We start from the raw sequence: 13,740 nt of genomic DNA on the forward strand, positions 1-13,740 counted from the left end.
AATGTGTAACATATCCTATAATGTCAAAGTTTTGTGTTTATTTTACTCCAAGAAAGAAAGGTTAAGGGATGAGTCAAATCAAGTACTTTGTTTTTCTCCTGAGAAAAGATGAAATCTGCAGTTGTTAATAATCTCATTACTGCAGCACTCTGTCAGTGCCTGTAACATCTTCCCAGCACTCCTCGGGTGCAACTACTGCCCGCCCACTGCTTCGAGTTCTGCCACAATCGATTCATCAGCCCCAGCACCGCCGGGGCTCAGCTGGGAGAGCAGGGCCGGCCTCTGCCTGCTCTGGGCAGCAGCGCAGGGAGGAGGAGGAGGAGGCCAGAATCCCTTCAGAACCAGCCAGAGCCTCAGCCAGAACCAGCACAGGACATTGTTCTGTTGGTTCTGGTACACCACGGGCAGACTGGCATGGTTTGTTAAATGAGGGATGCACCACCACGTGGCTGCCTGGGGCAGGGAAGGTGACTGTGTTTGTATTTCAGTGGAATTGAACACAAAGCTACATCTCCATTGTCTTCCAAGCTCTGCTGAGCCTCAAACCACTTCAAAATCCAGAGTGGGGCCCCGTACCCCAGTTTCAGGTTTATTTTGGAGGGAAAGAGTGATGTTTTTCAGAGGTTTCACATTTCAGTATTTCACATTGGCCATTTGGTTGTTAGGTTCACCTCATAAAGCAGTTCCTTTAGTACTGGAAATTTGGACAGCCAGGTTTGGGGAACTCTCCTGAAATACTCCTCCTAGGCAGCTTTCCTCATGCCTGTGGGATGTAGAAAAAGACAGCTGTCAGGACTGCTGTGTTCAGATTGCACTGAATCCATGCAGCTTTTCAGTATTCTTTGTGTTTTGTGTCCATAAACATGGAGAAACATGAACCAGGAGTCAGTCTGAAGACCCAATAAGTGAAGACTCCTCCACTCCCTGAGTTTTTATTTAAGCTATAGAATTCTTACACGGACACTGCCAGGATATTTCCTGTACCCCATACAGGGTGGAGTATTAAAAATGTGAAAATGTTCTGCCCCAGGGAAAGAATCAAGACTAATTAATTTTCAAACCCAAGCAGCTGTAATGAACTACAGTAAAATACTCCTTTTTTTTTAAGGCAGTAAGATGGGAAACTATAATTTAAATTAGTTGGTCTTAATCTTGACCAAACCAAGGTCCAGGGAAGGCATGCTGTCAGGAAAAAGAGCACTGTTACCTCTTGGCCTGAATCTGTCAATCAGAGGAACAAAGCTGTCAAGGACACTCCGAATTCGGTACACTGGGTGTGAAAACAAATGTACAAGATAAGCAACATAAAACATACATTAAAAAATGACAAAACCCAAACACTGACACTTGTTTAAACAACCACATCTGAAATATCATTAAGAAGAAAGATAAGGCTGAGTCATGAGAGAACCATCCACAGTCTCCCACCATGTTAACATGACCATCCTTAGGGATTGTCAAAATGCACAGCTTTTAATATTTCCAGTAGCTGCTGCCCCAAGCTCATCCTCAGTCCCAGGGGAATGCATGGCAGCCAGGATGCACAGCATCTTATCCAGTGGATCTGGGAAGACAGGCCTTGCTGTTAAAATTACACATTGTCATGGCAACGCAGCATTCGGCCATTGCTGCAGAGAGAGGTGACTCAGGGTCTTGTGATCACTGAGATGGAAAAATGAGTCAACCTCTCCCTTCAGTAGCATTAAGGCTGCTTGTCTGCATCCCCTCTGTAATTGGGGGATCTTGGGGGAGTTTCATGGTGAGTTACAGAATCTCAACCCCGGCAGTTTTGTGGGCTGTGGCAACTGTGTGACCTTGTCCTTAGTGCAGGGACACAGCTGCTGCTGGAGGGACACTTACCTAGACCAAAGTATATCCCAGTGGTTTCCAGGGAAGCAAAGGTGATCAAACCAATCCCAAGAGAAATAGTCCAGTCTAAGGCAACAAAATAAATGTTAGTTTTGTTCCTTTTTCTACAATGCAACAATACATCCTTCAATTGAATCTTGCCTTACCTTTGTGGTAGTAGTAGCAAACTAGTAAAGCTCCAATTGCAAAGCAAAGAATGACAAAATGAAAGAATTCATCTGAAATTGAGAGGGAAGATTAGGTCACAACTGCAGCCATGGCCCTTCCAAATTCATCTTTAGGTACAGAGTCTCTCTCATGGAATGAAATCAATTTCCCTGAGATTTCTCAGGGATTAGGCTCAACATTCTGAGAAGCCTCAATGATTTTCATCATGAAGCCTTGATGCACGTCAACAAAACACTCATGTTGGAAAAATAAAGTTTTTTTTGAACCAGAGATCTTATTCTTGGACTAAGGTTCGACAGGTTTGACATCAGTTTGATTTAATAAATCAATTACCATCCTTCCGTATGCCCATCCACCGTACTGTCCACTGAGGGGGGTGAGTGCTCTCTTTCTCATATGCTACAAAAAAGAGAAGTCTTTTATTACCATGGAACTGTGAAATTAGGGAGTTTAAAGTTTATTTCCTTTTTTGTATCTGAAATAGATTGTCAGAGCAGGAATATATGTAAAACTGTTTGTTGGTCTGCAAACCTTTCAAAAAGATCAAATCAGCAATTTTAAAATCACTCCAAAGAACATGATTTTAAAAATTAATTTTAAAAAGTATAACCAGATGGCTGCATTAACAATACTGAATTGTTTTAAAGCACTCTGTGTCTTTTCCGCCTCTTCTGGGACAAGCCATAGTCTCAGAATGACAGAGGGGGAGTAAAGCCATAGTACAAGGGAGCTTCAGTTTGATCCCTGGGTGCTTTGCACAACCACAGCTACAGTAAAAATTTCCCCTTCATTACTGAGGGTGTGAGAACCATTCCTCTACTAACACCTGACACCAAGTACTTCTGAACCTCCCAAAATGAGACCTGCTGCTGAAATGAGTCTCCTGCAGCTACACTGGCATAGAGAAAAAACAACATAAGAACAAATGAGGTATTTTAGAGGCTTATACACAGAGCAGTTTGCTCTTTGTCATGAATGGAGTTGCCAAATTCTCTTTTTTCTCCATCTGTATTGCCAGAAAGAGCTGAGTATTTTACCATTTCTCCAACAACAGGTTCAAAACAGAAGTTTTTTCCCTTTTTTCTTAGTTGGTGGTTTGAGCAGCCCTGAGGCACCTGCTGCACCCAAGACTTTGGGAGGCGATTCAGAACAAGTTCCGGATGTTGATTCCCCCTACACTGGGCAACCTCTGCCTGGCAGTGAATTTTCTCTAAAGATGTAACAGGTGAGTACTGAAAGGGTCTTTTACATGAGCTGTAGACTTTTGCTGTCGTGCTTTTGAACCACAGAACAACTAAACCTTGAACAGAAACTCTGCTCTGGGTCACCTGATACAGGCATCAGATTTTTGCCTCTTTGAGCAGTCTGCGTTGATCACATTCTGGTTTGGGGGCAAACTCAATTATTTTCTTATTAATAACACAATACTGCACTATTCTGACTCACAGATACAACTCTGTGCAGTTGTATGAATGATCTATAGATAAAGAATTTAGCAGAACATCAATTCACACTTGGCAAGTGTCTGTCCTGTATTATTCTACTTTCTAAATGCAACAGTGTCACTGTAACTTGGCATCATGGAATCACTTGCACAGTATTTTTTCTGTTAAAGCATTCCATGTTATTACCTGTTTTCAACCTTCTACTTTTTGATTAGACAATCTCTAGGCATCAAGGAGCTGGTATTGCCCTCACCACACTAAGCAAAACTCCTGAAAGAACATCTGCAAAATAAACTTCTTTATTTGCATGTTTGTACTCACCATCTACATCTGAATCTTCTCTTCTGGCAACCTCTGAAAAGAAATATAATTTTGTTACTTCTAATGGAAAAAATACAAATATAGAGCTTGCCACCATACTCAGCACCAAGAAGCACAGTGAGTAACCACCTGTCTGCAACAAAACTGGGGTGGGTGGTAGAGAGGCCAAACACCAAGGGGAAAAGTACCACGACCCTTTCTGCACCTGGCAGTGTGGGGAGAATATGGCCCTGCAATGGATCCCTCTGCCCTGGTGTTCCTGTGGCTCCTTGGGGATAGGTAACTCAAAAACCTCCCCAGGGGATTATGCTGCAATTTGTAACTTTCCACTGCACAGAACAGAAGTGGAGCAGATGTCCTCTCCAAAGGCTGCTCCACTGGGCTGTTTGCCTCTCCTAACTCATCCTGTGGCCTTGGCCTGGGCACAGGAGGGATGTGCTCAGCAATGCAATTAAGCTGTTGGCAATTTCCTGCTGTGGGCTTTTTACAAACATTCAGGGGCTGTGCAGCAGTGTCTGGTGGGAGAAAGTCTGCCTTCACACTGCCTGTCTGTGCAAGCCTCTTGCCTGGCACTGTTGCTCTGTTGCTGACATCTGGCTTTCACCTGGCACCTCCTGCTGGGAATGCTGTGTATTCAGAGCCAAGCATCACTGCCTGCAGAAAGCAGGTTCCAGGTCCCTCCCAGCCTTGCACACCCGCTCAGCAGGAGACAGAGGGCTTCAGGGAATGCTGAAAACTGCCTCCAGCTTTTTTGGCTAAAACTGAACAGCTGCCCAACAGAAAACTGCTGGGTTTTTCCCTAAAGAAAGACTGCTATGAGCTGATCTTGTGAGAGCCTGGCAGGCCTACTAAAATGGGTTAATCTGCCAGAACACCTTGTACAAATCACCTGCTGCCTGCCAGTCACTACCACAGTCTTGCAACAGAATGTCTGCACCATGCCCAGGCCCAACACCAGGCTAACTGGAAACCAAGGGATGTACAGCCTGAGATTATTTTTTAATGTCTCAGCAGGTCAGAAAGAAGACACTGCAGTTTTAGTCAGTCCAGCAGGATGAGGTGACCTGGGAGCACTTACCTGAATCTCTGTAGGGAACCACCTCTGCTGGTATTCCTAAAACATGACCCAGAGATGAGGTAGGTTAATACCTATAGTGAAGGTGTCTGGTGCCAGTGCCAGCCCATCAGCTCCCTGAAATCACTGTGGGTGTTTTACAGAGACAAGGAAGAGACCAACTCTAACTCCTTGAAGAGGGTGGCTCTGCTGGGGGCTATGCAGTCAAAAAGTGGGAAATGACTGAATTCTTATCTAACCCCCATATTCCATCTCTCCAGGTATCTGGAGTCAGGTAGAATCAGACTCCTGTGAGACAGATTAGATCTCCTAATGTCAATTTTAAATGAGCAGCTCTTATATTTGGGCTAAGCTCAGTTTAAGACATTAATTAAAATATTAATGCTTTACATTTTTACATCCATAGTTCTATAGGTATTTCTGTGTATTGACACAGCACATTTTCTTCATCTGCATTGTGCTTATTTTCTATTTTTCCTTTGGTAGGAAAGGAGAAGCCTCAGGAACAAGGTGGTCCTTGCTGATGACCTCCAGTCAGTGCTGTGGGCTGACTGCAGCCCCTCTAAGTAGTGGCTGTGACAGATGTTTTCAGAACCCTCTTGCTGCATTTCAGTGGCAGCTGTGCAGACCCAGGCAGCAGGACTCCTCCCACAACAGCAGATTTTGCTGCTTTCCTGGTTCAGCACTGAGCACAGGGCATGGCTGAGTGTCAGCATTAGTTGAGTTTTATCTTGTAGGAAATGTCTTTCCTACAGCCAAATTCTGACTTGTCTTTCTTTTACATCTACACATGTTAATATACCTTTGTTCAACAGCCAAAGCAAAGAATGCAAAAAATAATCCTTTTTTGGTTTATATTGTTTGCCTCTAGTAAAAGCCAATACTGTTGTCACTTTGTCCTACCTCCAAGTAACTGGCCTTCAGTCTTTTGTCTTCCTAAATCTTCCTCAACACTGTCTGGATAGGAGAAAGTATTTGTTCATCAGAGTAAAGAAAAATGTGCTAGCAGCATCAGAAACAACAGCACTGTAGTTGTTTGCTCATAATATAAGCATATGAAGGTAAAAATCAAGGCTTTGAAATGCAAGGATCACTATTGGCTGCTTTTGCCTCACAGCTTCCTTCAAAGCTGGCTGAATAGCTGAAACTCAGCAAAATCTGAAGTTGGATTAACTTGTATAAAGGGCTGTAGAGAGAAGTTAGGATCTTTTATTTGGGGAAGGAATCTTGCAGCAGATTCCATGTTTCGGAAACCAACTTCCACAAGAGTGGGTGGCAGCCACTATTTTACTGAATATGAATCAGGTACTGATGACTTTCTACGTTCTCTCTTTTTTGCACAATTTCTTACTTTATTCAGAGCTCTACAGAACTGCCACATCTCCTTTGTCAATTCTCACAAACAGGCAGTCAGACTAAATTATGTATCAGGGAAAATAAAATAAATCCTCTTTACCTTGTGTATCTTCATCCGTGGACTCCTGGGATGAGTTTTCAGACTTTTTGTCCTCTTCTGAATATACAAAATTCCTTTCCAAACTCTTCAGGAGTTTCACTTTTTCATCTTTTTTGTAAAGAGAGAAAAAAAAAAAAACATTATCAGTGACTACATTTTCTATTTTACAATTACAGATTTCCCAATGCTTTATTAAAAGTTGCCTGACAGGAAATCAGACCTTTATCTAAATTCAGTTGTGGTTCTGGCACACAAAGATTAGTACAAAGCATCAAATGAAAGCATCATACATACTACAGTTTAGACCTTCTTAAATGGTTGTGGTAGACACTTAAAGTTTCAGATTCTGGCGTTTAATTATTCATAATGTTACCCCTGTGCAAATTCCCAGTCCCTGAAGCAGCAGCTGAACGATGCTTCAGCAGGAGAGGGTGGCTCACCCTGCCCTGGGCTACTTCTGCCAGGGCTCCCCGTGCCGACGCCGCGGCTCCAGCTCCCTCTCGTGGCACAGGAGCACCGCCCTCACAGCCACGCCAGGATCCCAACTGCTCCTGGCTCCTGTGGCCAGGGGTGACTCTGAACATCATCTCTTCATCAGGAGGTGCAGGATTTGGGCACAGGTAGGTAGATGGGATTGCTTCTCCTCCAGCTCCTCGAGGCTGCTCACAGCACAGCCCAAGGGTCTTGTAACCGACATTCCTGCTCTGAGAGATGATCAAAGCTGGGCTGTGCACCAGGATGGGAGGTCTCTCCCCTTCAGGAACACATTTAATCAAGGCAGATGCAGGAACAGGATGTCCTTGAGGGTCTCCAGCTAAATTTAGGGTCATCTTAAGTGAGTGCTCCTCTGTCATCTATTAAAGACAATTAATGACTGTGGACCCTGTGAAACTGCCCCTGGTTTCTTACTGCACAACCAGGCAAATAAGTCTCTTTTATCTTGTTGCCAGGTTCAGCACCCAGTGTACTATCCCCTGTCCATTCCTTTTAGTTTTACATGTGCTGCTAGGGAATTATATTTGTACAAATATTTTCACTGGCTCAGCTCTGATTCCCTACCACTGTGAGTGCTCAGAGGGGTCCTGGCTGGCTGGATAACAGTCTGTGCAAGAAAGTCAGGAAAAACTTTCTCAAGTCAGAGAAACTTCTTTGGCAGCATCATCCCAGGACATGCTCTCTCCCTAAACACAAGTGGTTTTTTTTTCCCCAGAAGCAGCCAAGTCTAACTGCAGTAAAACACTAACTTTGGCTCCCGTGACCAGCACACCTAACTGCCTTTCCTGAGCAGCACTTCCAGACAGTTCAGCTGTTCACTAATAATCACTTCCAAGCACATAACAGAGTGTTCAAGCTGCTGTCAAGTCCCACTGACAGCTGACAGGAGGACAGGTAGGACTCACCCTTTCCCTTGGAGCTGGGCAGCTGCCTGTACCCAGATGGGTTGGAAGTCTTCAGCAAAAGGTAGAGAAGAGCCATTGCCCTGACTCCTTTCTTCTCTATGGCTTTCAGGCAGGCAGCACAGCCTCCGGGGAGGGCATCACAGGTGTTAAGGAGCTGAAAAGGAGGTAAGTAACTAGCAAATGGTCTTTCCAATAAAACACAGCCTGTAGAAGCACACCCTGATGGGCAAATGAGTGTATCCCACCCTGTGGGAAATGTATCCCACCTGCTCCTACTACACAAAGGGAAAACTGGGGACAAAGAGTAATGTCAGGGATAGGAAGAGAATGTAAACTCCATTCAGCAACTCAGAGCAGAGCCTTCAACTGGGAAAAACAGCACGGTGGGCAAAAGTTAACTATTCAGAGAGCTGAGAAACAGCTATAGGGTCTAAAAAAGGCCATGCAATTGCAGCAGTATCTTACAGCAAAATGTGACAATGGTCCTGCCTAGAACATAGTGAGCGGAGCTGATCCTGAGGAATTTATACAGAGCCAGTTATTTTTGCACATGGAGAGCAGTGAAGTAAAAAGCAGTACCCTGAACCTCATTTATCAAAGTGGCCTGTTACACCTTTTAATATATTTCAGTATATCAGCTAGTGGGACTGTGTTCTCTCTCCCCAGAGTATAGCAGAAAAGTAAAATAACAAGCATAAGTGTTCCTGTGTAACTTACATTGTTCTTTTCTTCAGTATTCAGGATAGGTGGGTCAGTAGTGGCCAAGCATTTCACAAGTGATTCCCAGAAGGGCTGGTTCATTTTCTCATGATTCTCCAAGTACTTGGCATCAGCAGCAAAAACTCTCTGAAAAATATCTGTAAGGAAAACAAACCTGTCACTGTGCAGGAGTAGAGGGGGGGTTTCATGGCAGTGTTCCTGTGGTGTTCAGTGCAGGTGTGGAGACAGACACCAGGCTGTAACACACTGCCCAATAACAGGACACAGGAAAGAGAGTGGTGCTGTATTGTATAAAGCATCTCAGTCTGCCACAAAACAGCAGACAAATGTCAATAGTTCACACAAATGACTGATGTCTCTGTGATGCTGTTGTCTCAGTTAGAGAAGCATGGCAAGTGTTCCCAAAGTATTCCTAGCTATTTAACAGGTGTTTATTCTGACCGTGCTGTTTTACAGACAGGCACAAAGACCCCAAGACACTGAGATTGCTCATCAGGCATTTAATGCACAGTAAAGTCTCCTTCATGTATCTAAATTCCCTCTTGCATGTGCACAAAGCCTAACAGGAACCTGTGGAAGAGCTGGGAATTGACTGCTGGTCTCTCTTTTACAAGCAAGGAGATGGATAGGGTGTGTTTTCAGACGAAACAGATTTCATTGACTCATGTCCACCCTGGCAAACACTGCTGTGCACTGTGCATGAGCCAGAGGTCTGATCTTTGTGTGCTTCCCTCACCTTGCTGTTCTTCAGTAAGATCTGGGATTGGGACATCCAAATTCTCCATTGCTGTGCCTGTTTGAAAGGGGAGAAAAAGCACATGTAGAATCAGGTCACTGACCCTCCTGGTTTTCTGTCTTTGATTTTCTGCAAACACAGTGTCTCTCTCTGGGCCTTTCAGTTTTGAAATCACTTCTCTGTTTCACATCATGATTCATTTACTCTCCTGGGACCCAATTCTTGACTCCTCCAAGTGAGCCCTACTGGCCTTTGGTTATTAGGAAAGAACAAAAGTCTGATCATCGTGAGTAAAACAAAAAGAAGTCAGACTTGATCATTCACATTGTTGTTTTGTAAAGCTACCAAGGTGTCTAATTAAACATTTACCACAGATGTGAGTAACCTAACAGGCCGGGTTCCATTCACGAAACAGAACAATTATGCTGTAGCTTTTACATCCTAATACTTAAAATGTATCAGCCAGGAAAAAGAGCAGAAATTGTTCCTAGGAAAGTCCTACAAGACTTTGAATTCTTGCCTCACAGAAGACTTTGACGCTTCAACATCAGTTCTTCCCAAGTTGTCATGAAAAGGAAATTTCCATTAACTAAGCTTTATGAATTACAAAATTTTAAATGTTGATCCCAGACTAATTACTGGTATTTGCCACAGAAACAAATGTTCTGACATCCCCAAAATTCAGCATTTCCTTTTGTTTTGATGAACTTGCCACAGAAGTTTTGGGCTGAGGCTGGAATATTCTGATGGTGCACATTTTGTGGTGGCTGTGGTTCTGAACTGCTTCTGCCTGTCATGGTCCAGGCATTGTGCACTGATGCATCTCCCCTCGTGCAACATTGCCACTAACTAACAGCTGCACTGAGAGATGCAAAAGAAGGGCTTTGGGGAGCCTAAAGCAAAGTTTCCACTATGCAGGATGCAACAGGAAAACAGGTTGTATGTCCACACATTTTCTTAAAATATGACTTTTGGATCCATTCAACAAAACACTTCCAGTCAAGCAGCTTGAAAACTAAGTATACCCTTCAAACTTTCCAGAGGAAAACCTGTTTTTTTTTCTACTGGTAGTTGCAGTTCTCTAAAGACCATAATATTAGACAAAAAAATATTCTAATACAGAACCCAAAACAGGTCAGTTAATATCTTCAGAAGGATACCGTAACACATAAACAAACACTCAAACAGAACAACTTTTTTGGGTGCCATTTCTCAGACAGAGGAAATTAGACACAAACAGACTTCAAAAGACTTCTGGGAAAATTACATAACCACTTCCAAAGGCTCAGCTCAGAAAACTTGGCTTACCTGCCTCTAAAGTGTATTGTGAGAAAGCAATATTTTAACAACATTTTGAAATTATTCCCAGTGATGAACCTATGCAAAAGATCTACAGATCTTCCCCCTTCCCTAACTTACATCCAGTCTTTGCTGCTGTCACTGCAGCAGCAGCCCTGTGGGAGCTGGGTGCCTGTGAGCACCCGATAGGGAATGCAGGAAATGCATCTGTCCCCTCTGTGGGTAAGCATCAGCTGATGTGGAAATGTAGGAACCCAGCAGCCACACCCTGGACAGACTCGTTCTTGGCCACTCAATCAAGAATGCCAGTTCATAGGCACTTATATGTCTCCAGCTATGGTCTTCTGCCTTTTTCAGTCCTTTTCTTGCCTTCCTATTTGCTCAACTTAGATCTTGCAATAGTTGCTTGTTTAACCTAAATCCTTTAGGCCTCTCTCTGGACTGCATGCTTAAAATACCAGAGATAAAGGTACTTTACATATAAACATTTTTTTTTTCCGGCTGATTGATTCAATTTCAGAAAATTATTTTAAAGTATTGTGATATTTTACTGTCAAGTGAAACTCAGGAGTTTTGTCTTTGGGGTTCCAAATACTTAGTACAGGCCACTTTCAGTGGCACTTTAAGGCAGCCTGCTATTCCCCTGACAGGAACCTGTCACAGCAGCTGCCCTATCCCAGCTCTGCATCATCCCAAAGACAAAGTGAGCAGGTTGGCACTACCTGACCTGTCCTGCAACACATACCGGAAGAACAAATTCAACACTGAAGGCAGGGCAGACACTGTCAACGTCATCTTCATCTGCTATCAGACTGATTTACTTCAGAACTGCTCATTTGCTGGCCCAAATGAGCCAGCAGACTGCTCAGCTGTTCCAGCAACAGAAACAGAGTTGCCTAATGCACTTTTGCACCCTGCTGCGGTAAGACCTGGATGCCACAAGAGGATCCAGGAGCACCCAGCATCTGCTCCCATCTCCCTTTCTGTGCCTCCAGCACAGCTCAGCCCAGTCAGTCACCAAGATTTACACTAACCAAGGAAGTTGGGTAGCTAATTTCTCTTAGACTATGCACATTAATTTGCCTGTGGCTCTTCTGGAAAGAAAATCAGATCTAAACAAAGGATAAGTATAGGTGCCTAATTATTGTATGTTTTAAAAGTGACTTAGTTGATTATACCTCATAATGAGAGAAGGATGATGATATACAGGCATTTCAGCCTGGCCATGAGCTCACTGGGGAATGACATGAACAACAAACCTCACCTTGCTTTCCTCACAGTAAATCAGAATTTAATTGTAGTGAGGTCTTTTGAACGTGTTAAAATAAAATTTGTGTGCAGAGTCAGATTTAGAAAGTGAAGTTAACAATTTCCATACATGAAGTTTTGCTTAGCTGATGAAATATATCTGAGGGAAATTGCTCAATGCGAAAACAAAAAAATGCAAATAAAATAAGATTGTTTTAACTTCAAGACAAAAAGTCAGACAATCCCAGACCTTTTCCCTTTGAAACTACTTTCACCTTTCATTTTAAGTTATATGCTGACACCTAAACCTGCTAAATTTTATTTTAAAGTCCCTCAATGCCCTTCTCTCAAATCAAACCAAACCAACTTCTTAAAGCACACCTGCAAGTCTTAGGTTGGTCCCAGCAGTTGGTTCCACAGGAAGATGTCCTGGAGGGCCGTGGCCGTGGTGAAAGCTGAGTTTCTTCCTGTGAGACAACAAAAACTGATCCACAGCAGTTCCGTTTGAAACCCTTCCTGTTCCAGTCTCCTCGGGCTGTGGTAATAATTCTGCTACCCTTCTGTTTACCTTCCTGTTGTCAAATGCAGCTGAAATGTGACACAGAAGTAGCAAAACTCAGACTTTTCACTCTCCTTGAACACAGGCGTGTAGGGAGACCCAGCAAGTGCATGTCAGCACAGCAAGGGCAGCTCCCCAGGCTCTTACAGCCCCATGGGGTGAGCAAGGAGCAGGCACAGCCCATGCACTCCTTGCAGCAGCTCCAGCACTTCCTTCCTCCCCTGGCTTTCACAGCAGGCCCAGACACGATGGCTGCACTGCTGCCAGCCCCACACCTGTAAGCCCTGGGGAGGTTGCTGCCCATTTTCCAGCTCTGCCTTAAGCATTGACGTGCAACGTTTGAAATGACTTAGTTTGTGTTTCTCCTTTCACACCCTGTGCCTCTCTGCGGTTGCTGTAAAGCTCTGAAGGAAGAATATTAACTCATCAGAAGCCAGAAATGTTTATGCTTGTAGCCTGAGTAAAATTAAGGCAAACAAATCTTTCTCTTTGCATAAAGTGTTGGGCATGCCATGAGGATTTTAGAGGAAAAAAAATATTTAAAAGATGGGGAAGTTGAGTCAAAAAGACTCCAGCTGAGTCAAAAAGAGAGGTTATAGGGAAGTGCTGCGATCCCCAGAGCACCAGAACCCTTTTCTTGTACTTCATGCCTCAAACAGCAATCAATAACTCAGCAGGCAGCCCCCAACCACTCTCAGGCTTGAGCCCCCAGAAGCTCCTGAACCCTCCCCAGCACTCACCTTCACGGCTGCGTGGCGGTTCAGGATCCCGACTCGGGGATCCCAGCCCTGGGCGGGAAGGCGTCGGGGCTGGGGCCTCACGTGGCCTCCCCTGACTCACGGGCTGAGCGGTGGCGGCTCCGTTGTCCTGTGGCCACTGAGGTCACACTGCAGGCGTGTGTTCCCATGTCCCTGAGCCCTGGGGGAGGTGGCCGAGGGCTGGTCCCACTGGCACAGAGAGAGGAGCTGTGCAGCTCCCAGCCTGCCTCAGGCACTAATGGCCCTCAGTAGTCCTGAGCAGCTAAGACCCCTCCCTCCTGCCCATGGCTGCTCCAGCACAGCCCCTGCTCAGGCTGGAGACCCAGCCCTGCTTGTTTGGCTTCCCTGGGACATCAGGGGGGCACTGGGGACGTAGAATCCACTCTGTGGGGAGAGGCCCTGGGCTCTGGTTAAGGTAAGCAGGGACACCATGATAAGGGTGTGGAAGGCCAGGCATGCTCCTCTCCTGCTCAGGGCATCCCAGGATGGCACAGGTGGACTGCCTGTGCAGCTGGGCCAGTGACAGCAAAGGGAAACGTGCCCTCCACCCCACCTGTCCCCAGCAGCCACAGAGGGCGCTGACAACACAAAGCCTCTGGCTCTGCTCATCCTGTACCCTCTGTAAGGTCATTGGTGCTCCCCTCCAGCCCTTCTCAGCCATCTCTGACACACATCTTACAGCACAA

The 13,740-nt window shown here is 44.8% G+C and overlaps 1 protein-coding gene across 1 annotated transcript; it reads right to left on the bottom strand.

The window, feature by feature from the left end:
• Positions 1–23: 23 nt before the first annotated feature.
• On the bottom strand, positions 24–13,091 carry TMEM40 (transmembrane protein 40). The gene is made up of 15 exons (XM_038148634.1): positions 13,037–13,091; positions 12,306–12,325; positions 12,119–12,204; positions 9,191–9,247; positions 8,452–8,591; positions 7,735–7,888; positions 6,335–6,442; positions 5,782–5,835; positions 4,882–4,917; positions 3,804–3,836; positions 2,371–2,436; positions 2,016–2,087; positions 1,861–1,935; positions 1,208–1,270; positions 24–763 (listed from the first exon to the last, which is right to left on the bottom strand). The coding sequence occupies exons 4-15, from the start codon at positions 9,237–9,239 to the stop codon at positions 744–746; spliced, it is 870 nt and encodes a 289-aa protein (XP_038004562.1). The 5' UTR covers positions 9,240–9,247; positions 12,119–12,204; positions 12,306–12,325; positions 13,037–13,091; the 3' UTR covers positions 24–743.
• Positions 13,092–13,740: the final 649 nt, after the last annotated feature.

The sequence above is a fragment of the Motacilla alba genome, chromosome 12 (assembly GCF_015832195.1).
Source record: "Motacilla alba alba isolate MOTALB_02 chromosome 12, Motacilla_alba_V1.0_pri, whole genome shotgun sequence".
Taxonomy (NCBI): domain Eukaryota; kingdom Metazoa; phylum Chordata; class Aves; order Passeriformes; family Motacillidae; genus Motacilla; species Motacilla alba.

Bases quoted from the DNA above. Each gene is read 5' to 3' on its own strand.
- TMEM40 (XM_038148634.1), bottom strand. From the start codon at position 9,239: ATGGAGAATTTGGATGTCCCAATCCCAGATCTTACTGAAGAACAGCAA. The intron at 2,088-2,370 runs GTAATTGATTTA...TCTCAATTTCAG, and splicing joins GATGGGCATACGGAAGGATG to ATGAATTCTTTCATTTTGTC. The intron at 1,936-2,015 runs GTAAGGCAAGAT...TTGTTGCCTTAG, and splicing joins TTGCTACTACTACCACAAAG to ACTGGACTATTTCTCTTGGG.